Raw genomic sequence first — 26,168 nt, 5'->3', positions numbered from 1 at the left:
AGTATACTTTATCAACATGAATAAAGATCAGTATTCGCATTGAGCTCCAATGAGGCAACAACAGTACTTTGAACTAGAGGTCGACCGATTATGATTTTTCAACGACGATACCGATACCGATTATTGGAGGACCAAAAAAAGCCGATACCGATTAAATCGGCTGATTTTTATATATATATTTGTAATAATGACAATTACAAGAATACTGAATAAACACTTTTATTTTAACTTAATATAATACATAAAAAATATCTATTTAGTCTCAAATAAATAATGAAACATGTTCAATTGTGTGTAAATAATGCAAAAACACAGTGTTAGAGAAGAAAGTAAAAGTGCAATATGTGCCATGTAAAAAAGCTAACGTTTAAGTTCCTTGCTCCGAACATGAGAACATATGATAGCTGGTGGTTCCTTTTAACATGAGTCTTCAATATTCCCAGTTAAGAAGTTTTAGGTTAGACAATACATACTATTGGATGTTCTTATAGGCACTATAGTATTGCCAGCCTAATCTCGGGAGTTAGGCTTGAAGTCATAAACAGCGCAATGCTTGAAGCACAGCGAAGAACTGCTGGCAAACGCAGGAAAGTGCTGTTTGAATGAATGCTTACGAGCCTGCTGCTGCCTACCACCGCTCAGTCAGACTGCTCTATCAAATCATAGACTTAAATATAATATAATAAACACACAGAAATACGAGCCTTAGGTCATTAATATGGTCAAATCAAAGCAGCAACAACGGATGGTGATAATGTCATTGATGGAATGCAACAGCGTTTTGAGTCACTACTGTGAGTGCAGGCACACGGCATACACCCAGCAGGAGAAACTGGACAAAAATTGTTAAAATTACATCACACTGACAATTTCAATCTGTTTCTGGCTGTGATGATGCTGGGCATGAATGTGACTACGAATTATGGTGAACGCTGCATTCCTACATGTCGAATTTCATACCATACAATATGATAAACACACTGCTCATGACCACACGGGTTAACAGTGGAACGAGCAAAGCTGACCATGTCACCAAGCCAATGAGAAAATGTGACAATGTATTTACTCCATGAAGATGTGTGCGTTTGGCAGTGATAAGAGCAACTAGACAGTTGCAGCTGCTCTAAGTGCAGATTAAGGAGATTAAACCCAATGTTCCGCTGTCAGAGGACACTCACGGCTCCTTTAGTTTATATGAAAAGCAACAGTGAGGAAAAGCCTGAGAGAGAGCCCCCCAGTCAGTCCCTCCTCCCTCACAGACGTGACTTAATTGGATCAGGATGAAAACATACAAGTCATTAAAAACACAAACAGAGCTGGGCTGCTTTCCTTCCGTGTATTTATAGACAGTGGCGATGTGCGTTGTGTTCCAATGAGGGCAGTCGTGGTTATGGCTTGTAAATTGTAAACCCCTGATGATAGCAGGGGCGCAACTTTGGTTTTAGATGTGTGTGTGTGTGTGTGTGTGGGGGGGGGGGGGGGGGGCATAACCTGGCTGTGGGCAATCTATAGCTAATTTCCTGCATTTCTACACAATCCAATATGCTGTCTCTATTTAGAACAACAAAAAGTAAACAAAAATGCCCACAGTCTTCAAGCTAGGTAAGAGTTCATTATTAAATATGTTAAAGTGATTGATAAGACTGAACTAGATCAAAGGTAAATCAATAATCAATTTTGTGTTGCACCTTTAAACAATAACATAACAAAGTAACAAAAATACAAAGACTTGATTGTCTTTATTAAAGACATCTATATAACATTTCTGCCAGACCGCCTAGCCAGCCTGAGCTGCCTGCACGCCCGACCCCCACCAGTCTAGTACATAACTCAACTCTCCCCCAACACAATTTCCTTCCCACCTTTTTTTGTGTTTGGACACAAAAGTAAAGTAAAATAAATAAAAAACACATACACCTCAAATATAGATTAACACAGAAACAGCAAATCCTCCATATAATTAATCTCATAGGCCTAATAGTACTGTAGAGATCTTTTTACTTGCACACAATACAGCTGGGTCGTCCCATCCTGTTCCTAGGAGTGCAACACCCTGCAGCGCCCCAATCCAACACACACCACTCAGCTTTAGGATCTTAGAGAAAAATCAATTACTGGTTTCAGGTGTGTTAGGCCAAGGCCAGAGTGACAACCCACAAGCCAGCAGATCCCCCAGGGCCAGGATTGAGCAGTCCAGCCGCTAGGGATTGCCTAAGAAGGCATCTCCGCTGACTTGGGCATGTTTTCAATAGACTGCTTTTGTAGTACTGCATTCCATATAAGGCATCCAGACTAGGGCTGGGCGATATGGCCAAAATCTCATATCCCGATATATGTCATTTCATATCCCGATAACGATACATATCACGATATAGCACATTTTCTGTAAATTCAATGAATAATTTGTTTATATAAAATGACCACATGTAAAGGCCTATTTCTTATTACATTTTGAATTATACTCAAATAAAAGGTACTTACTCATATTTGATTATTTCTCCTTTAATTTAGAACCTTTGTGCAAATTTTCAATTAATCATGTAACAAAATATAAAATATGGATGTATAAAATCTAAAAAGGTAAATAGAAAACACTTCAACTATAGTTGCAAACAAAATATATATAGGCCTAAAATATATAACCTATATTTTTAGGGGCTTGCCTGTTTTGCATGTTATTTTGGCATTAATACGTGTCACATGCATTGCATTTGGTACCTTGGGTCGAGTGTTGGCACCAACTCACGAAACCCCCGTTTCTCGACCGTGTAAATTGGGGCCATGTCTTTGCAGATGTAAGTTGTAACGGCAGCTGTTATCTCCTTCCATCTTCGTGATTCTTTGCCATATGGTGTGCCGCGGGCAAAAGCCTTTTGCAACGTCTGAGTCGGGGGTTTGTTTTGAGCACTCCTCTGTACTTTTTTGGTCTCATCCGTAGACTCTCCCCGTACTGTTTCACATGATTCTTGCATAAGTGGTAAAAGAGGTTAGTGGTGTTTGAGCCTGTTGTCGGGACCGGCCTGTGGAATATTTTGCAGAGTACGGTTTTCTGGTCCGTGTCAGACTTTTCATACCCAAATCACGTCCATGCGTCCGAAGTAGCCCCTCTTTTCGATACGAGCTCTGTGTCTCCGTGCTCTGTGTCATGTTCACTCTCCTCCATGTTTGTTTGTGTCAAATTGCGTCGTCCAATTGACAAAAAATATTGCCGTAAAGACACAACGAAATAAACGCATAATATGAAACGATAGACGTTTTCGATCGTCACACGATATATATCGTCATATCGCCCAGCCCTAATCCAGACCTTATGAAAGTGCCCAGTATACACTTCATCTTGTAATAAATCAAATCTGGTGATACATAACTTGATATTTCTGCCATCCATTGTGACATTGTGGGAGGATAACCAACCATCCAATTAATGGCAATGCATTTCTTAGCCGCTATAAATGCTTGGTTACACAGTTTCTTCTGTTAAGTCTCCAGTATCAACATTTCCTAGCAAACAAAAACAGGGAGAAGGGAGAATCTGTAGACATGCTGAGATAAAACAGACTTCACAAGACCATAACATACGAGTTTCTAGAGTTGCATAACATATGAGTTTCCGATAGCAGCTGCCAATGTTCAGCTAGTGGGGGGGGGGGGGAGACGACTCCTTGCCCGTCGACTCCCATTCCTGGGTGTCAAGCTTAGATTTGGCTAGGAATAGACTCCTCGACTCCTGAGATTCAGTATTTCTGCAACGGAGGAAACTGTTTTTTGTAGTCTACTAAGAGAACACAAACTCTCGCATCTTTCACAGCAAAGAAAGAGCGAGCTACTGAGGGAGAGAGAGAGAGATGGAAGTGGCACAGCCAGGCATAGGTAGACATGTCGGCTACCAGGCAGACAGTCAGAAGCGTGCAGGTAATCAAAATCTGTAGGCTATAGGCATGCTGTATTTCGCAATTCCTTGGCTTTCAATGTCTTGCGCAAGTTCACCAAAGTAGGGGCTATCAATAAGTAAGCTGAGCTATTCTACACACAACAACCGAAGACCTAACACACACTAGCATTTTCATAGCGAAGAGAAAGAGGAGCAAGCGAGGGAGAGAAGTCCGAGGCAGGCAGACAGCCAGTCAGAACCGTCCGCATAGGCTATATCTTGGCAATCTGTATCTAGCAATGCCTCGTAAATTCACCAAAAGTATATTCAAGTATATATCAGGTTATCAATGAGTATGGCTAAGATTTTCTTCATAGTGGAAGTGAATTGAAGTTGAACATCGCCAAATGCATCAATTACATTAGGCCTAAATGTGCAATAAAAAGTATTATTATTTAATGAAACCCTGGCTGGCTGTTGATGTCCTAGATCAGGGCTCTCCAACCCTGTTCCTGGAGAACTATCTTCCTGTAGGTTTTCGCTCCAACCCCAGCTGTAACTAACCTGATTCAGCTTATCAACTAGCTAACTATTGACTCAGATGCGTAAGATTAGTGTTGGAGTAAAAACCTACAGGATGGTAACTCTCCACGAACAGGGCTGGAGAATCCTGTCCTAGGAAATAGATCGCAAAACAAGATCCCCACTAAACTTTTTGGAGATGGCAAGTTCACTTTCTCATCCATAAACACGCTCAAGTGCAAATATGGTTCAGCAGCTCAAATCAGCAGGATTGCTATTAGGAAGGAAGTCTACCACGGATGGATCGCTAAAATAATGATTACGATCACAATTCATTCATTTAAATATTATGGGAAGACCTATACATTTGGAAGCCAACCACATTTGGAAGCCAACCATATTTAGAAGCCAACCACATTTGGAAGCCAAGCACAAGTCAGTGTAGCCTATTATCGTCTGGACATGACGTTGAAATATCTTCACGCCTACAACAACAAAAAAACTCCAGGCTTCCGTCATAAAAGTCGATTCAATTAGAAAAATTAAGAATTACAGGCGGCAGTTTTGAAAATCCTGTGTGAATTCCTCTGGAGTAAGGCACATGCTTGGATAATAACTACAAAACCAACGTATCTAGTCATATCCGTTCAAATAGGGCAATATCATGGCAAAGAATAGGCTTATGAGCAGAGTGCACCGCGTCATCCCATGGGATCAGTCAAGGCAGTGCACAACAGAAATATCACTGAAATATTAGAGTTCCTACACATCACCTTCTATATTCAAACAAAATAGCCCTTTTATAGGCAAATGGGCAGCATCATGCTCATGACAGTCCTCTAGAATGCAAATGTAGTCTTCCTAGTAGGACTCTGCAACAATGAGGTGTATGTGTGTGCGCATCTGTTTCAGCGTGTTTTGGGAGTCGAGCAAGGGTCGACTCCTATGACTCCAACCACGACTTCTACAACTCCAAAATTCCTGGAGTCGTGCACCACTATGTTCAACTCTCCCGTGCTGATCCAGCCAGCCTTCCAGAAGCTTTGCCTTCACACAGCATGTCCGTCCGCTTTGTGGCGTCCGCGCGGTCCTAAATCCAGCCAAACAGCCTACCCGCCTATTATGCATGGGAATACTTGGGAACAGATTACCAAAATTAAAATCACTTGAAGCTGACTTCCTTGTGTTTTTACAGTCTTTCATGCCCTCCCAAAAATATAAAAATAAAAAATTCCTGGGGGGCCATATAAAATCACTGCCAGTTGGGGAACCCTGACTTATAATATCTGTGTGTATTAAACACATAACTTATTTTCATTATATTTAATGGATTCATTCCTTTTATATTCCAAAACTGTGTGATCATGCCTCAAAAAACATGCTAACCTCTCACCATTACCAATAACAGGGGAGGTTAGCATTTTTTGGGGGGTATGCTATTTACTGTAGGCTTCTAACTTTCATTGTTGTAACTTTAATGTGTTACAGAGTTAATGTTTAAGTTAATTCATTGAGCTGTATCTAAAGATATTTCTTTACAGTTATTTACATATGTAATTGTATTGGTTAGTATTGAATTACGCTTTTGACTGCAAGTTCCAGAATGCCTTGCGACAGGAAGTAGAGAGTGAACGCGCTAGTTAAGTGCAATTAACAGGTGATTACGTTTGGCTCCTTTGCGCTAGCATCTTAGCATTGCTTTGTAGAATCTAAAGTTGTTAAATGTAACGTGATCAAGAATTATTACTAAAAGAAGCTTTCATATCAAACCCGACGTCCCGAGTCATTACTTTGAAGATAGTTATTCTATATTTTGGTGCCGAAACCCGGGATATGAGCTGCGACGAAGAAGCGGCTGAAATGGCTGAGGAGGAACGTCGGCATGAAACCGAAAGAATGAGACGAAAGCGGGGTACCATTCGAGGTGCCACAACACGGATTTTGAATCAGATTGACGTGGAAATATCCCAGTCAAATCCGGATACCGATCACTTGAGTACATTGTTGGAATTGCTGTTAGCTAAGGAGAACAGTTTGTTTGAACTTGATGGTGGAATTGAACAGTTAACCCCATTGGACGGATTGGAGGCAGAGATTGCATGCACGGAGGATTACAAAGAGCGCGTTATCATGCTTAAGAGCCGTGCACAACGAGTGATAAAGAAAAACCAGGATCTCAATCCACTACCAGCACGGGTGAGTGACGCTAATTCAAACAGATCACAGAGACAATCAGTAAGGCTACCAAAGTTGATTATTGAGAAATTCTATGGAGATGTCAGTATGTGGCAGGAGTTTTGGAGTCAGTATGAGACTGCTATTCACAACAATGATTCACTGTGTAATAAAGAGAAGTTTACCTATCTGAAAACATATCTCACTGGACCAGCTGCAAAGGCAGTAGCAGGACTGATGTTAACAGACAGTAACTATGATGATGCAATCGCTCTACTCAAGAGCAGATTTGGAAGGAAAGATCTTGTGATTAGTGCTCATATGTCAAAGCTGCTGAATCTCACTCCTGTGAAGAAATCCTCTGATCTAAATGCATTGAGGCAACTATATGATGAATGTGAAATTCAGATTAGGAGCCTGGAATCACTGGGTGTAGTGTCAGAAACCTATGGAAGCCTACTATGCCCAATCTTACTGCAGATGATTCCAGAGGACATAACTCTTGACTATAGTCGTCAGAGGGGAGTAGATGATGAATGGAAAGTGTCTGAGATTGTCAGTTTCCTACAGAAGGAGGTTCAGAGCAGGGAGAGAGCGCTACAAATGACAAGATCATGCAACCAACAGAAAGAGAGCAAACCATGGAACAAATCATGCTTCTCCAATGAAATGAAAACAAAAAGACCCAACATGCCCTCTGCTGCAGCACTGCATACAGCCAGCCAGAAGGAACAAAACTGTCTATTCTGTGACAGTGCAGACCACAAATCAGAAAACTGCCCTGACCACAATATTGCTACACGCAAAGAGAAACTGAAGAAAATGGGAAGATGCTTTGTATGTTTAGGACAGAAACACATAGCAAAATTCTGTAAAGTCAAAGATGTGTCATGTGCAACATGTGGAAGCAGACATCACATTGCTGTGTGTACCGGTAAGAGGAGTGAGGTGCAACCCCCTACTGTTTCTGTAGATGCTGTTGTTTCCTCAGTTATTCCCCATTCAGTGAAGATGAAACCAGATGGACAGAACACTGTGTTGCTACAAACGGCAAAGGCATGGGTAGAAGGCCCATCGGGCAGGAAGATAGCTCGTTGCTTACTAGATGGAGGCAGTCAGAGAAGCTTCATACATGAAAACCTTGTGAAGGGCTTGAAGCTACCAGTAATCAGACAAGAGGCACTCACTCTTCACACATTTGGCTCCTCTGCCCCAGCAACGTCCCAACGCAACACAGTGAAAGTCATCTTGGAGAATGTCTGGGACAAACAGCAGAGAATAGAGATAGAGGCAATTGAAACCCCACAAGTGTGCACAGCTGTGATGAAGGTTCCTGGTGAACAGATTCGACATGAGCTCAATAGAAAGGGACTGCAGCTCGCAGACTTTCCAGGAGATGACAATGATCCTGAACTCTCTGTCCTGATAGGAGCAGACTACTACTGGCAGATAGCCATAGGCAGAGTGGAGCGGCTGACGGAGACACTGGTTGCTTTAGAGAGCACCTTTGGATGGTCGGTGCAGGGACCCGTGTTCATGTCAAGTGTCGCCGAGGCAACTTGCATGTTCATCCCACTTGATGAAGACACACTAGTCTCCAAACAACTGCATGCATTCTGGGAGCTTGAGTCTCTGGGTATTATAAGCGAGAAAACACAGAACCCAGAGGAAACCGAGGCTCTACAGAGGTTCGAGGAAACAACCACCTTCAAAGATGGGCGATACCACGTGGAGTTGCCATGGAAACGAGAAATGCCAGAACTCAAAGACAACTATAGAATCGCCAAGAAACGGTTTGAAGGTCTGAAGAAGACTGAAGAAGGATGTGACGTTGTACAGCAGATACAATGAAGTGGTAGAGGACTACTTACAACAGGATATGGCAGAGGACGTGCCCAAGGACAACGCATCAAGTGCAGACAACGTAAAATACTACTTACCTCACCATGCAGTACTCCGAGAAGATAAGGTGACAACAAAACAGAGTGGTGTTTGATGCCTCGTCCCATGAAGATGGCTGTCCATCCCTCAATGACTGTCTACTCACAGGACCGAACCTGAATCCGGATCTGCTCAGCGTTCTGATAAAGTTCAGACTACATGAGATCGCATTCATGGCAGACATCAAGAAAGCTTTCCTGCAGATATCCCTAGCAGAGAGAGACAGAGACGCCGTGAGATTTCTATGGCTCACAGGCCCACCAAGGGGAGAAAATGAAGAGCTGCGTGTGCTGAGGATGAAAAGAGTGGTATTTGGAGCTTCCAAGTCCATTTTTGCTGGCAGCTACAATCAGGAAGCACCTGAAACAATATGAAACAGAACAACCAGAAGTTGTAGAGATACTGAGAGAGTCACTCTATGTAGATGATTTCATTGCAAGTTCACGCAATGTTGAAGAGGCTTACCTTGTGACAACAACTGCAAAGCGAATGTTGTCGATTGCAGGCATGGACCTCTGCAAATGGATGACCAACTCTCCTGAATTGAAAACAAAATGGGAGGAGAGTACGACAACTGACCACCCGTTGACGCTAGAAACACAAGAATTAGTGTTGAAGGTTTAGTATGGAGACCGGAAACAGATGACTTTGTGTTTGACCTCAGGCCGCTACTGAGCATTCTAAAGCAAAAGGAAAACACAAAGAGAAGTGTTCTGCAGTCGTCTGCACGTATCTTCGACCCTCTTGGTTTCCTGACACCCTTCACCATCAGGATCAAGTGCATGTTCCAGGAAATGTGGGAGAGGGGACTCAGCTGGGACGAAGAATTACCACCTGATCTGACACGAGAATGGCAACAGTGGTGTTCAGAACTACCCCAGTTACACCAGCTCACCATACCAAGGTGGTACAGAACAGACATGCGGCCACATAATAGCCACACTCTGAAACTACACGTGTTCTGTGATGCAAGTGAAAGGGCTTACAGTGCAGTAGCTTACTTGCAAGGTGAATCACAAGACCGGGAAACAACAAGTCTAGTCGCATCCAAGTCCAGGGTAGCCCCACTCAAGAAAATGACGCTGCCACGCCTGGAGCTCATGGGAGCTGTGATTGGAGCGAGACTCGCAAACAACTTGATGACCACACTGAAAATGGAAGAAAAACAGATCAAAATGTGGACAGACTCGATGATCGTGCTGCATTGGATTTGCAGCTCAGCTCAGAAATGGAAAGTGACGGAGATCCAGTCCTTGACCAATCCAGAGTCATGGTCACATATTGAAGGGAAAACTAATCCAGCTGACCTCCCTACAAGAGGACAAACTGTTCGAAACTTGATACAGAGCGAGCTATGGTGGAATGGACCCAGAATTCTGATATCACCCAATCAGTCCGAAGAGATTGATGATAACAAGGTTCCGGAAGAGGTGAATATAGAACTCAAGTCCAGCTGCCAGGTTACTGTACAACTCGCAGCAAACAGCACAGACATCCCTGAACCTGTGTTGGAGCTTGAAAGGTACAGCAAACTGAAAAGAGTGTTCAGAGTCACCGCCTGGATAAAGAGATTCATAGCCAATGCTCGTACAACCATAAAGATACAAGGTGAACTGACTGCTGACGAACTGTTCGATGCAGAAAAGTACTGGATTAAGGTAACACAACAACAGAGTTTTGGACAGGAGATCAAACTACTGAAGGCAGGAAAAAGCCTAAACAATGACTGTAAAATCAGAGAACTGAAACCGTTCCTGGACGAACACGAACTACTCAGTGTAGGAGGAAGACTGCAACAGTCCAGCTTCACATTCAGAGAGCAGCACCCATGGGTTCTGCCCAACAAGTACAGATACTCAGAAATGCTGATACAGTACCACCATGAGCAGGTGATGCATTCTGGAGCAAGAGACACTCTAGTACAAATCGGGGAGCGATACTGGATCTTGCGTGCTAGGCAGCTAGTCAAGAGTACAGAGGCAAGATGTATAGTGTGCAAAAGATTCAAGGCAAGGGCCGGACAGCAGGTCACTGCGCCTTTACCAAAAGACAGAATAACTGAATCGCCACCATTTGAAGTCACAGGTGTGGATTTTGCAGGACCGCTCTATGTGAAAGAAAATGGGTCTGTGAAGAAGTCATACATTGCACTGTTCACTTGTGCTGTAACCAGAGCAGTGCATTTGGAACTGGTCTCAGATCAGTCAACAGAGAAATTCCTTTTAGCTCTAAAAAGATTAATCTCAAGGAGAGGATTATGCAAGGTAATCTACTCAGACAATGCAAAAACGTTCAAGAGAGCTGATCAGGACTTGAAAGAGCTGTGGAAGGCAATCGAAGAGCCCCAACTCTTGGCTTTCTTCTCAGAAAGAGGCATCACCTGGAGGTTCATCGCCGAGCGAGCAGCCTGGTGGGGCGGATTCTGGGAAAGACTTGTCAGGTCAGTGAAAACATGCCTGCGAAAGGTTCTTGGGAGAGCTTCACTCAACTTTGAAGAGATGTGCACAGTCCTGACAGAGGTTGAAGCTATTCTAAATTATAGGCCTCTGACCTTCGTGCACAATGAAGTGGATGAACCACAACCCCTGACCCCAGCACACTTCCTGGTGGGTAAACGACTAACCTCTTTGCCTCCAAAGCCATTTCCAGCTGACACTCAGCACCCAACGCTAAACAAGGAGGACATGACACGCAGATGGAAGTACAGGCAGAGACTTGTGACCAGTTTCTGGAACAGTTGGCGAAGAGACTACTTGCTGGATCTAAAGTCAGCACACCGCTGTGATACACCACAGCCCACCCCACTGAAAGCGGGTGACGTTGTACTCATTGGAGAAGATAACACACCCAGACAAACCTGGAAACTAGGAAAGATTGAGGAACTGTTTCCAGGCCGAGATGGCCTAGTTAGATCATGTTCAGTTCGTACTGTTTCAGGGACTTTGTTGAGGAGACCTATTCAGTTGATATACTGCCGAGAGATCTAGATGAACACAGTTGTTCATCGGGGGGGAGGATGTTGTAACTTTAATGTGTTACAGAGTTAATGTTTAAGTTAATTCATTGAGCTGTATCTAAAGATATTTCTTTACAGTTATTTACATATGTAATTGTATTGGTTAGTATTGAATTACGCTTTTGACTGCAAGTTCCAGAATGCCTTGCGACAGGAAGTAGAGAGTGAACGCGCTAGTTAAGTGCAATTAACAGGTGATTACGTTTGGCTCCTTTGCGCTAGCATCTTAGCATTGCTTTGTAGAATCTAAAGTTGTTAAATGTAACGTGATCAAGAATTATTACTAAAAGAAGCTTTCATATCAAACCCGACGTCCCGAGTCATTACTTTGAAGATAGTTATTCTATATTCATTATTCATTAATGATTATCCGTAATCATGGTAGCATCCACATTAATGTAGATGTGTTCGGAACCAACTATATGGAATTAAAAAATTTCAGATTTGCTAATTATAACTCTCTATATTTGAAAATGATATGGTGATTTGTGGAAAGCTCTACTCCTATATATTATTTTGGCTGGAATTATCATTCTTCACAAATGTTATAATAAATCAATGTATAAGTAACAATTTTATGAGAAATCATTGTTAATATTCTAAAGGGTGTCAATAATTAGATCACAAACAACATTGTATAAGCTTAAATCACTCACCCCCCACCCCTCCGCCCACTCACAGAAGTTTTTACAACGAATGACAGATGGACAACATAAGAGGTTTATGTTGTCCATCTGTCATTCGTTGTAAAAACTTCTCTATCACACATCTTTCTATCAACACCTATCGGTTCGTATTTCTGTCTCCATCTCTTTCCAACACATGCATGTATGTCCTTGTCTGTCATAAGGAAACTAAATGTTTATTGTTTCCTTCTATATTTCCCTCTCTCCACCATTTCCCCTCCGTCTTTCCCTTTCAATTCCATCTCTATCACACTCTGCCTTTTACTGTGCTCTTGGCAGATCACTATCTGTTGGCTAGACTGCGGCAGCTGCCACGGGAAAGGCAGCTTTGTGAGCTGCGATCAGAAGCAACAGTGAGAGCATATACTGCAGTGGGAAGACTCTCACACATGTCGTAGCAATTAGCCGTGTTCAATACCCACACCCAATTATTGCCTTTACTCAAGAGACTTTAGGTGACTTCTTTCCTACATATGTATGTACAGTACAGCAGCTAAACTTCAGTTGCTCTCGTGTCATTGAGAGGAAAGTATATCAACACTAATGAGAATCTCATAAAACAAATCTGGTGGGATGCTTTCTGCTTGTCTGCTGCACCGCACAAATCCCAACCTCATTCAACACTCCACTGAAAATCTACATTTTCTACCAGCTGTGAACGGGAAAGGCTCTGCTGTCGGTGTAAATGAAGTACCTGTGGGCTAGCTCACCTGTTTCTCTGTTATTCTGGAAGACTGAAGTGTAAAACATTCTCCACTGTTACTGCTGTTTTTCCCCTCATAATGTGTCATTTATATTTTGAGACTCAGCATTTGGTGGCAGCCCTGTGCTTCCTGGTACTGCTACCGTATCTGAATACAATGACTCACATCTACTGTATCGTTACATCTCTACTGCCTTTATCTGTGTCATGACGTTGGGTTGGGGGTAGGTTTACGACAGTCATAAATACCTCTTTCCCCCTTTTTCTCTCTCCCCACTAACTGATGTGACATAAGGAAACCCATGGGTTAACATAGAGATTCTGGGTAACATCAGAAGTTGGGGGAAATGAACTATATTCTGGTAATCCAACCAACTGTACATATGCGGTGGTACTTAAGGTATATTATGTCAGTTCGGTTGCCCTCTGACACATTCTCATCAATGATAGAATGACATAAACGCTACTGTGAAAAGTCTAAACGTCAGAGGTATCGGATTCACATGGAATTGTTGTTTAGTTCAAATGTTTGAATATGGCATTGTTTGTGAAGAGGTGAAATGTAATTTTACCTTCCTAATGAGAGATCTGTGTTTTCATAAATTTGGCTTCTGCTCAACCAGGGGCCCGCCCCTGTGAAGAGACCTGGGTAATAAACCTTTCAGACACACCCCTCTCCTCCACTATAAAAGCCATTTTCCCAGAAGATAACTTCCTGTTCCGGGCACATTTTGGATGACGATCCGATGTCAAGATGGTTCAGACAATAACTACAGAACTAGGCCAACATCAGCATGGACTTTGATTGTGAATGGTATGAACTTTGAACTCGTGTTCACTACAGAAGTGATATCTCCTAGCCGTTGAGTTGGCAACAGCTGCTACAAACGCAGGTTAGGAAGGACAGTCCGAGTATCCCGTCTTCCACACACAACGGTACTACAAAGTATCCCGTGACTACCAGAGACCAGAGACATCCTCCAAAGGACAGAGGACTCGGGTTGGCGATACGGTCTTCCATCTACCACCAACCTACTGAAGCGCAGCTCAGAGTAAATATGTATTGCATTTTCTTTCTTAAATGGGCGGTAATTTAGAATGCACCAAATACTGATTTACGAGAGCACAGCTCGCCTATGTTCCGAATCTCCCGCTCTTTCACTAAAATCCCGCCCCTTCCCTTTGTGTAACAAGCTGTCATATCTATTCCGCCCGCTAGGGACGTTTTCTGTATGACGTAATTTGTGATCAAGTTATGATTTAATTGTATATGTGTGATTCTGTGTGATTAGTTAGGTATTTAGTAAATAAATAATTAAACCCAATTTTGTATTGCTGATTCAACTTGTTAGCCAGGATTCTTGCAGACAATCAAGGACTTACAACTTTCAGATGAGACTGAATAAAATGACGATTAATGTGACTGTTATTTAGTAAAATATTACAAAATCTTTAAGAGTTTATTCGAAAGATAACAGCTCTATAAATATTCTTTCGTGGTGTCCCTCTCTAGTTAATTAATATTTACATGATTAGTTCAATCAGGTAATATTAATTACGGAGAAATAATTTTATAGAATAGCATGTCATAGCAATCAATCTGGCATAGTCAAAGACACGACATCTGTCAGTAACGTTGAATATCTGCATGATGAATTTCGCAGGAAAATCTATCTGCTCATAGAAAACTCCACTAGTATTAGCTGATCAGGGCTTACCCGCCCTCGAAGATTTGGACACGGAGAGGTTCGCTCTGTTTGGAGGTGGAGGGCCCTTGCTCCTCTCTCTTCCCCTTCTTCTCAGGCTGCTGTGGTGGCTCCTTCACTTCGACAGGGGTGCTGGGTGGGGTAGCATGTACCTACACTCAAAGACATATACGGGCAAATTGACCAACGCACCCTGACATCTTGGTTGGCAATGATGATATACAGTACATTGGAACAACAATTAATGTCAAACATTTCATGTATCGGTTGTGTATAATCTAACAGTATAGTGTCTGGTAATTTCCAGCTGTGGAGTTGTGGGGTATGCATTATTCTATATAATTCATAACTAAAACTGAATCATGGGTTTTGGTAGTTTTGGTCTAATTTGTGTTTTCCTACATATTGAATATTGCTGTTATATTTACCTCTGAAATGTGGGGCTTTCTGCTGCTGGCAGGGACCACCTTGCCCGTCACCGGGGTTAGAGCTGTGGCCATGGTGTAGGTCTCTGAGCTGTGTTTCTGCTTAGAGCGCAGCAGGGACAGGGACAGCTTGGTGGACAGGCCTGGCAGGTTGGGGTTGTGCACGCTGACGCTCCAGGAGGTGTAAACGGAGGTTTGTGGCTCCCTCTGGGCAGACGGGTTGGGCTTCACGTAGTTCAAGTAGCACCAGCTGACTGAGGTGGTGGTGTGGAGGCTGGGATACGAGGGGGCTTTGGCTCGCTCTGGACTCTGGGGTACAAAGGAAGCACTCACTCCCTGGCCCTCCTTCCCCTTTTCTTTCTTAGGTTCAGCCTTCCCTTGCATCTCCCTCTCTTCCCTGTGCCCTTCTGTGTCCTGTACATTCTCTTCCTCCTCGACTTTCACAGTTACTACTCCTACCTGGGCCCTTTCCGTCTCTTTCTTTTTGTCTTCCCCTGCTTCCAGTTTTCTCCCAGAATCCCTATTTTCCTCTTCCTCTCCCACCTTCTCTTCCTCTCCCACCTTCTCTTCCTCCTCCTCTTCCTCCTTCACTCGTTTCTGCTGGCGCTGGGCCTCTGTGCTGAGCTCCAGACTGGCTGCAGGAGAGAGCATGCGTTTGCTCCCTCCAGCCCCCAGTTGTTCATAGCCCTCTCCGGACACAGAGCCCAGCTCCAGGGGTAGAGACAGGGGCAGATAGCTCTTGAAGTCCGGGGTGGGGATCTTCAGGTAGGACCTCTGCAGATTTTCCTGCTCCAGCTGGCCCATAATAACCATGGCCATGCAGCAGATGGGCTCCTGGGAGCGGGCTGACGCCAGGATCTGGGAGAGGGTGGTGTACAGGGCACTGGCGTAGGTGATCATGTTGGTCTGGAGGCGCACTGGCACCACCAGTGACACGACTGGCGTCAGCTGCGCCAGGCACGTTGCGATGACAGGCAGGGGATGGTGGCAGGGTAGAGAGACTAAGGACTGAGGAGCTGGGGCAGGGAGAACCACAGTGGAGGGTATGGGGGGCTGTGTGGGGACTTGGATGGCGAGCCCAGGAGAAACAGCCTGGCCAGCCCCAGTAGGGTACTGCAGGGAGAGCAGAGCTGAAAAAGGATGGAGGGGCAGGCCAAGGCGTTCTGCTATGTGAAGCTGCCCTGGCTGGACTTGTATGGTTGGAGGGGAAGGGTGTGTGTGTAAGAAGGCTCTGTGGATGATGTGGGTGGAGAAGACATCTGAGATGGCAGTGGTGACCGGGTGGAGCTGGGCTAACTGGCCAGGAGGGAACCGATCATGCCCAGTTGGTCGCATGGGGAATGGGAGTATCCGGGGCTGGTGGAACAGCTGTACGGTCTTCCCTATGGCCTCTGGGCTGAGCCTTGAGGTGCTGGCTTCAGCTGGGTGGAGGGAAGGGTGGCTGGTGTAGGACGGGCCCGGCTTGGGGCTCCCTGGTCGGCCTGAGTGGCTGGCCACGGCCCCTTCCTCGTGGTCTGGCTCACCGAGAGTGGCGTGCTTCACCAGTAGGCACTTCCTCCTCTCCCTCCAGGCTGACGCAGACTGCTGCGGGGATAGGGACCCGTAGTCAAAGGATTTGCTCCTGGTCTCCACGATCTCATCCGTATGCTGGGGGCTGGCCGGGGCCTGCTCCGAGGCTGAGCGCCGCATCTCCCTTTGGGGTTGGTATTGTTGGTGGGGGCCCGAGGGCACGGTTAGCATGTGGGAGCCCTGGGTGCTGCTAGAGTCCCAGGGGGAAGGCTCAGCAGGTTTCCCCCCCATGTCTTCAAAGAAGGCAGAGAGGCTGGGTGAGTGGGAAATGTTGCTCTCCTGGCTGGGACTCCGGGGCCCCAGCAATACCGACTCAAAGCTGGACTCCGTGGAAGACTGGGCAGCAGCCTCGGCTAGACGGATACGCTTCTTCTTTGGTGGCAGCTTCTCGGCGGGGAGCTGAGCCATACTCTGGCTGCGCTGAGGCCACTGGAACTCCTCTACCACTCTCTCTGGCTCCTTGGACGAGGATGCCATCGCCATGGGCGACACTGACACCATATCAGCGTCAGGCTCCACCGTCACTAGGATCTCTGGCACTTGGATGTTGTGCTGGCGGACTAGGCGGGACATGGAGGGCGATGATTTTGGCTGCGGCTGTTTTTGCGGTGTTGACTGGCTCTCTCTGAGCTCTATAGACTCCTGGCTCTCCATGGATATACTTTCCTGCTTCTCGAAGGAGCTGGTGTGCTGGATGACCGAGATGCCCTTCCTGTCTTGCTGCTGCTGCTCAGCCTGTGAGGGAGCACCTGAGAAGGCCTCACTCTGCTGCACCAGGTTTGGCACTGCAGTGGTGGTTGCGGGGCTGCAGGTCACAACAGCTGTAGGCCTGGGGCTGGGAGGATCCTCCTCCAGACTCTCCTCTTTCCTTCTCTTCCTCGCTGCCATGGCCAGCGCCCGGAATTTATAGTGCATCATCTGGGGGCGGTCATCCCGAAACGCCCCATCCACCTGTCCTCTCTCCCGCTCCTTTATTGGCTTGCCTGTGCAGAGACCCCTGTGGGCCTCGTAACTCTCCCTTTGTTTACAGCGGACTCCGCAGGCCTCACACTCATACAGCCTTGGACCTTTGCGTTGCTGCTGTTGCTGCTTCCTGGTTAGGCCAATTTCTGTAGCTACGGAGGAGGAGGAGCTAGCCTCCTTCAGGCTGAGCTCAGCCCCAAGGGGCAACTCGATGGCGGGCTGGCGCCTCAGCAAATGGTGCTGCCCGCCCACCCTCATCTTGGCCACCACGGCCTGCTGCTCATCAAAGGAGTGGCTCAGATGACAGATACCCCAGGGAGAGGTGGTTGAGTGGTTTCCCTGGCCTGCTGAGGTGGGCATGGAGTGGCTTCTCAGCAGAGGCAATGAGGAGGAGGACTCCTGGACCCCCGATGAGCCCACGTCTTGGATATGGGGACGGAATGATTGGCCTGCCATACTGGGGCCTGGGCTTTCTCCCTTAGGCTCAAACACATAGGGATCTTTGGGGGAGAAGAACTTGGGTGACTCCAGACTACTCTTCCTGGAGAGCGAGGAGCGCCTGGGCTTGACGCTGTCGATCTCGCTGGTGTCCACAACCGCCTTGTTGATGGTGATGAGTTTGGTGATGTGCTCGATGACCTGCATCTTGGGCACGCTGAAGGGCATGCTGCTCTTCTCCTCCATCCCCGATGAAGAAGAGTGGGCGTGCTGCTGATGGGGACCGCGCTGCTGCCCTCCAAGCCGCCCATACTTGCCCAGGATGATCTCGGCATAAGTTTTGGCGTTGGGAGGGCTCACCTGAGAGTCAGCTCGACTCATCTCAGAGCTCCTCGAAAGGGAGAAGTAGCCTGACTCTTGGCTGCCTTTACTGCTGGGGTCCAGTGAGGAGGAGGCGGAGGGAGGGTCGTCCGGGGAGGCCAAGGGGCCACGCTTCCTCTCGCTCAGCCTCATAGCCAGTCTCTGCTTCACGGCCTGGGAGTCGTCAGATCTCTGGCCCTCCTCTTGCCCTGACAGCGCCAAACTGCTGCTGCTCTTCTGCTTAACCAGCCTCTCCTTCCTGTACTGACCCGTCTCCTCTTCAGAGTCTGTGCTCTCCTCCTCCGTGGGCTCCTCGGGATCCTCTCCCAGGGCGCTCATCTCGGGTCCACTCAGGCTCAGCTCGTCCCGGCTGGATGCCAGGCCTGCCTTGATGCGGTGGGCGTGGGACTTGCGGTGCTTGTACAGGTTACTCTTGGTCTTGAAGGAGAAGCCACAGGGGACGCAAGGGTAAGGCCTCTCCCCTGTGTGAGAGCGGATGTGTTTCTGGAGAACGCTGGGTTTGGCACATGGACGGCCGCAGTAAGTGCACACGTACTTCCCCGGTTTCTGGAGCTTCCTCTCGCCTCTTTTAGATGGGCTGCCCTCTAGGACTTCCTGGTTGGGCTGGGACTGCACCCCCTGAGTGTTGTGGCCTTGGGTAGAGGAGGATTGTAGGGATGAGGTGGAGGGGGAGGAGAAGCTGCCTCCTGAAGGACCTGGGGTGTCTGTTGAGAGCTGACATGCTGCTTGGGTCTTGTGCTGATGCTGGAGCATGAGAAGCAGGTCGCTACGTTTAGGCTTGCGGTGGTGGAGGCATCCCAGGCCACCGTGGATGGGGCGGGGGTTGGATGGCGGCTGCTGTGGCTGAGGTGGACGGGACCCTGTTGGGGGCTCAGCGGCCCCAGGAGAAAGAGGCTGCTGTTGTCTTCCGGATCGCTCCCCATCAGCAGGGTGGCTGGGCTCCGCCTCCATAGAGTGGGGAGGAGGCCTTACAGACACACAGGGAATTCCTCTGGGAGCAGTGCGCCACACAGCCTCATGGGGCTAGCCACAGTGCCGCAGAGATGCCTGGGACGAGGGAACATCTAACGGAGTATCTTTTTTATGAGCAGGCCAAAAGTCATTCAAGAGGACCAAATAAGACATAATTAAAAAGTGCCCCAGAGCAGCATAGAGGATGTAGGTAAACATAGATCCTCTCTCATTACGGAGTAAGTCTGAGCCATTGTAATAGGTCTTCACTATGGACTGGGAGCTAGATGAGGGTTTGGCTTGGCATACTGCTGGACCGTTCTGACACTGTGGCTCTGGTGAGTAGAAAACTCGGGGTCTTCTCTTGTTCCTCTTAGGCCATCACTGGTCAAACCTAGTACCTCACTGGATCTGCAGAAACACAGAAATAAGCAGAAGTGAGTCACAGAGCTTAGGCAGACCTGACAAAATACACCTAGGCATTAGTTTCATCATTATTAGTTGTGACTCGTGACACTATCGATGACTAGGTGGCCAGTCCCTAAAGACCCCAAAAACAAACTGTTTGTCATGGAGTTTAGGCCTAGTCAAAGCCCTGTGACCAAACACTGACTCTCACGTTGATATTGCTGCCACAAATCATACCCTGACAAATAAGGCCACATTTCCTTGGCCTGATGAGTGGAGGAAGTGCTCTAATGATCACATTAGCGAGGTAATTGCGGTAACACCTTGTTATTGCTCTGATCTATTCTTGCTCTACCTGTATGCTGGAGTCTCTGCCACATACAGAAAAGGTCTATTTCAGTGTACTTCTACCCTGTAATGTTGGTTCTGTATGCGGAAATGTGCTCGAATGGTCTCAATGCACTAACGTGCAACATCCAACATAATACCTCCTAGTTCCAAAAAGAGCTCAGACACAGAGAGAGAAAACTCTACCACACCACTATGTATCTATCTCTGACTCCAAACCATCTGGCTAGAGCACAGTCTGCACGCGACACCACTGCTCTGAGAAGGCCAAGCCAGGTCAACATCCAGGGCAGCAGCGCCAACACAGGGTAAAAGTGTGACTCAAGTGAAAAACAAACATTTGAAATTTAGCCTGAGCTTATTCGATCTTGTTCTCAAGCTGGGGGAAGAGGGGGTATCTTCATGTAATGAGTAAAGATGAGATGACAGCAAGAGGCCTTCAGCTTCTACCCCTGTGTTGCACTGTCATGTACAGCCACTAGGGTGCAGCATGGCAGGGATGAGATGCCAGGTGAAGTAGTTGAAGAAAAAAAGACTGTAGGAAGATGGGGAAGGGTACCTCCCCTCTTTTATCAAGACATATCTGATGTTATATTTCCCACTTTAGGAGAAACCCAGGTCTCAACTCCACACACATAATTATTGTACTGCAGCCAATCAAAACACATTCTGGGAGCAGTCAGAGCCAATCAAAAAATGTCACTGAGCTGTCGTAGCCAATTGCTGACAGTCCGAGCTGAGACCCATCCACTGACATCCATCATCAGAGCAGAGCCATCAAAACACACTTCTCAGTAAATCATATTTCAGAATACCACTTTCAGGGAGGGAATAGATGTAGGGGTTATAAGCTAGTGCATTTAACACTGTGTCTCCCTCCCACCTTCCCTGGGTAAGGCAAAAGCAGTGGCAGAGGTAGAGACTGACAGGTTGACAAGGTGAGTGAGTGTGCAAGCGAGAGAGAGAGAGATTTCACTCTGAGAGGCTGTGTGGAGTCATTCAGTGTCCCAGCGGCTGGCTAAAAAGGCCTAGTAGAAGACTAGTCTGACTGACTCCAGCTGGGGCAGCGGTGGCAGGTTTTTTAATGAGCCCGGGTTTCACTCGTTCTCCATATGTTCCTGAAAAACACAGCACAGTCTGGCTTCTTAACAGTGGAAAATAAAACAGAGAATCACACTTCCTTTTTGGAAGTGAATTGACAGATTCTCCGCTCCATTTCCATGTTCCCCTACATCTGATGATCATACAATTAGTCTGTTTCTCCAAACAGAAGTTAACCCTCGTGTTGTCGCAAGGGTCAAAAATGACCAGACACTGTTTGATAGCAGAGAAAACCCCCTACATTATATTTTTCCAACTTTTCCTAAAGTGACCCCAACTTTAGAAAAAGTGAAACATCGCCTTTGTTCATATGTCCATGAAAGCTGTACACTACCAGGGTACAAACATTTTCTTGGGGTTATTTTTGACCCAGCAGTTATAAAATAATTTACACACCACAAAAACACACACACACACACAATGAGAAATTGAGATTGTGTGCTACTGATTGAACTCAGACAAAACAAAAACTTTCTTGTGCATGTGCAGCATCTCCCCTCACGACCCCACACATGACACAAGTTCACAGACTAAATACATTTATTTAGGCTATAAAGGTGCTGCAGATGACAGTCCCCCCAGTTCTCTCTTTGCTGAAGCCATGAGTGCACGTTTCAGTGCACAACAGGTCGTAGATCTGTTTTTTTCAGATGTCCAGGAGGAACAAGAGATCAATGATTTAGAAGGAGGTATATGAAGAAGATGGGGAAGAAAACAACCCAGAGCACAATGCATCATCTTCAGATGAAGAAGAAATCCCCCAAGCTGAAAGAGACATTTTTGTCAAAGAACAGCAAAATAACATGGGGAAGAATACAACCCAGAGCATGAATCATCATCTTCAGATGAAGAAGAAATCCCCCAAACTGAAAGAGAGACATTTTTTGTCAAAGAACAGCAAAATAACATGGTCCTTGTCACCATATGACAACCAGGGCAGAATGGCAGCACAAAATGTCATAAGGATGACCCCAGGGCCCACAAGACATGCAGTTTCCCATGCCCAGGACATCACCTTAACATTCTACATGTTCATCACACCAGCCATCAAAAAAATCATCCTGGAGATGACAAATTTGGAGGGTTTCCGTAAATATAGAGACAACTGGAAAAGGATGGATGAGATTGACCTGCGTACCTTCATAGGGCTGCTAATCTTAGCGGGTGTGTATAGGTCCCAAGGCAAGGCTACATGTAGTCTCTGGGATGCAGAGGGGGAGGGAAGCCTTCTCATCAACAAGGGGCAGAGAGGACTTCTCATCAAAGTTTGCCAGCCATCATCCTGGAAGCCAGCCATCATCCTGGACTACAACCACAACAAAGGAGGCGTGGACAACCTGGTCAAGGTGATTGGAACTTATAGCTGCAGGAGGATGACTGCCCTCTGGCCATCTTCCATAACATCATTGATGTGTCCTAATACAATGCCTTCGTGATACGGAAAAAGATCAACCCTACCTGGATGCTTGATAAGCGGAACAAGAGGAGGGTGTTCCTGGAGCAGCTGGGAAAGGCACTTGTAAACCCCACACATTCAAATAAGGGAGCGCCTCCCCCGCACAGCAGCCTCTGCAGCGCTTGTGAAAGCTGTTCAGGAGGCTGAATCTTGTCCTGATCCACCTGAGGCTGCAGTTGGGGCAGGCAAGAGGAGGAGGTGCAAATTCTGCCCCCCAAAGAACAACTATTAAAACAAATACTATGTGCTGCACATGTGAGAAATACATCTGCAAAGTCCATGCACAAACACTTGCATACTGTCCTACATGTGCTAATTAGAGTTGATTGATTTGTTCTTCACGTTTTTGTTTTGTATCTATTATCTTATTTTATTCTTATTTATTGTTGTTGTTTATACACCTTGTGGGTGGGGGCAATGGTTAAAAAATGGGAGAAGACTAGTATTTTGTAGTTGAATTCCTCATTGTACAGTATATAAGAATATACCACTATGTTGCCAAAAACGTTCAAGACTGTCATTGTTTCCCTTCAATAAAATGCAATCAAAACTACTTTCTGCACATTTCTGCTACTTTCTTAGGCTATACAAGTGCTATCTCTTGCTAGAAAATGTATGTTTACTCCTATGCCGTACCTTTAGCAATAATAATAATAACAATAATCATAAACCTTTACTTTAGTAAAGGAAACAATTATGATAGGTGTGTTGTAATAAAAACGAGTGGTGTCCACTGATTAAATGCAGTCTTTCTACATTGTGAAGAGGGAAAACACAGATATTCAATGTTTGTGATGAATGACAGGTTGTTTCTTCATGCAAAATAGATTTGGGCTTTAAAATTCAATTAAGCTGCTTTATTTTAGGGGTTTAGTGAAGGCGGGTAATTTTTTACCCTTGGGACAAGGGGAGTATATAGAATGTTAAGACTACACAATGGTTAACTTTGTTTACAGCAGAGTACTATCAACAGTAGCGATTATTAAGAATAACAGACTGAAGTGACAGCATTAAAATGAACTCAAACGCCTCACAGTAAGAGAGGCAGACGAGAAAATGTTCTGAGCTGTCCAGCTACATTGTGGTGTTTGCCTTGGGAATTAGCTAGAATAGTTAGAAAAGGGATTGGTTTTATACTGTAGCTAGGTCATGTACCAAAGTGGTCTCTTCACACACAATTCCCAAGAAAGAAAAGTGAGGGTGAGAATACTACAGGAGTGTGAGACAGAAATAAAAAAAGGTATGAGTGGGAGAGACAGGAAAAGACAGGTAAAGAGTGGGAAGATGAATGGGGAGAAAAGGACTCCTTCATTAAATAGTACCCGCAAAAAAACACCAGTCTCAAACATCAACAGTGAAGAGGCGACTCCGGGATGCTGGCTTCTGTATTCTTTTGCCCATCTTAATATTTTCTTTTCTTTTTATTGGCCTGTCTGAGATATGGCTTTTTCTTTGCAACTCTGCCTAGAAGGCCAGCATCCCGGAGTTACTGTTGACGTTGAGATTGCTGTTTTGCGGGTACTATTTAATGAAGCTGCCAGTTGAGGACTTGTGAAATTTCTAATTGACCCCATCACAAGAGAAGGAAGCTTGGATTGCCATAGATACCAGCAATAACATTCTATAATTCTAAACACAGATTCCCCTCTACCTTAGCATACTCTCACCTTCGGAGATACCAAGCTTTAAAATCCTTTGGTTGACAGCATTTAACTTTAAAAATGTCAGTGTACAACTTGAGTCTGACTGAGTCTGGCAACTTTTACTTTGACTCAAAAGATGAGTCCGGTGATGAGGCATTCTGATGGTGCATAAGCTCAACAACCATACTGCCAATGGCTTCCAGTCAGAAGGCAGGCACACCATTGGAGAGGCAATGAATCACCTGGAAACTAATCTCAACTGGCTCAAATATATGGTTGGTTAGAGCTTGGAACTCCAGAGTTGGTTACTGCTGTTCAACGAGAGATGAATCAAACAACTAATCCTATACAGACTGAGTTTATTAAACGTATTAATAACATTCATTTCATTTGGCTACATTGTCATTATTGTATTCCTTTCACAATTATTTGAGATTGGATAAGGGATAGGAAACTACAGTTTAGAAATAATAGGCTAATTCCTAATGGTTGTACTACACACGGAGCAATCACCTTGGGTAGGGGAAATATGGCAGAGACTGTCATGTTATTTTCTTGAAACACATGCACGCACCAACTCGCTCACACGTTACACTGCCCAGAACACCCTCCTCTGTAGCCTGTCGGTCTCAAATCCATTCTGACAGTCAGATCAGGTAAAGAGATCCTGCCATTCCCCAGTGGCTCTGGTTGCTCTCAACGTTTCCTCCTGTTGTTTCACAAAGGCTTTTCCTTCCCACTGACCCCATTACCTTACAATAATGCTTTACGATAACCAGGTAGAAGGAACCATATGAAGGAAGTGAGACAAAACATTTACAGCAGTTGAAGGCTGACAGTCCAAACACTTCAATGCTGGAACCTCAGGATGGTAATCAGAAGTATACTGTGGATGAATGCAGACGGGGAAAAAGGTTGCTGATTCACTCATTCACAAAGATCTATTTATAGTCTATGGGGTGTGAATGTACTGTTAGTGAAGCCGACGACGCAGCTCTGTTCTCTTTTCTTACAGTGACACATTCCTTTGATAGGAGTTGTCACACGTAAAACTCCAGAGCTAATATTAGTATCAGGAAATGAAACGGCTAATCCTGTACTCTGCAGAATCAGGTCCTTCAGTATGGGAACCTGTAATGGGACACACCTCTCTGCTGTCTACTAGTGTCTATCTTTAACCTTTGTCTGTACAGTACATTCCTTTGCTGTCATCAGTTGGACACAGTACCAAGTAGACTTGGGGTGTGGTGTGAGTGTCTTTTTATGTCTGTGTGTGTGCGCATGCGTGTGAGGCGTGCATATCATGGTGTGAGAGGGATTGCCTAGCTCCTGCCTAGCGCAAACTAGGAAGAGAGGAGAGGGGGGGGGGGTGGGTGGGTGGAGGAGGGGGAGTGCGGTGCACCGTCAGCAGAAACACAAACAGTGGTGGAGGTACCCAGGGGAAAGGAGACCCAGGAGGAAGCTTTCTGAGGCTCCCTCTCTTATTGTTCCATGGAACACTTGCAGTGAGTCTGCAGAGACATACAGTATTTAAATGCAGGACAAGTTAAATATCCCTTCACTCTGGATATGTGTCATGCCTTAAAATGTCCTCACAAAGACCTGAGGGGTTACCCCTGAATTTCATCAACAGAAAAGATAGAAGCTTCGTAGGGCATCAGCCTTATCAATATGGCAGCCACGGAGTTAGGGCTCAGCTTACATGTATCAGAGCATTATTCTTCAGTACTGATTACAGAAGCACTTTGCTTGATACCTTGCTTCATGTCTTGAGGGGGAGATTAAAATAGACTGACACCTGACTAGATTTATTTTCCGAGACACTTCCAGGTGAAAGGAACTATGCATTTCCAACTAAAGGCTAA

The 26,168-nt window shown here is 45.6% G+C and overlaps 1 protein-coding gene across 2 annotated transcripts in view; it reads right to left on the bottom strand.

Annotated features, from left to right (window-relative positions):
* Positions 1-26,168, bottom strand: part of LOC139564167 (transcription factor HIVEP3-like) — a 94,425-nt gene that overhangs the window by 7,940 nt on the left and 60,317 nt on the right. For both annotated transcript variants that reach the window (XM_071383412.1, XM_071383411.1), the window contains exons 2-3: positions 15,049-19,758; positions 14,633-14,772 (exon numbers count right to left, since the gene is read on the bottom strand). In XM_071383412.1, coding sequence (XP_071239513.1) covers positions 14,633-14,772; positions 15,049-19,347 — 4,439 coding nt within the window. In that variant the 5' untranslated portion in view covers positions 19,348-19,758. The remainder of the gene's footprint in view (positions 1-14,632; positions 14,773-15,048; positions 19,759-26,168) is intronic.

This window comes from Salvelinus alpinus, chromosome 35 (assembly GCF_045679555.1).
Source record: "Salvelinus alpinus chromosome 35, SLU_Salpinus.1, whole genome shotgun sequence".
In the NCBI taxonomy this organism is placed as follows: Eukaryota; Metazoa; Chordata; class Actinopteri; order Salmoniformes; family Salmonidae; genus Salvelinus; species Salvelinus alpinus.
The sequence above is the reverse complement of the archived record's forward strand: the minus strand, read 5'-3'. Positions and strand labels throughout refer to the sequence as shown.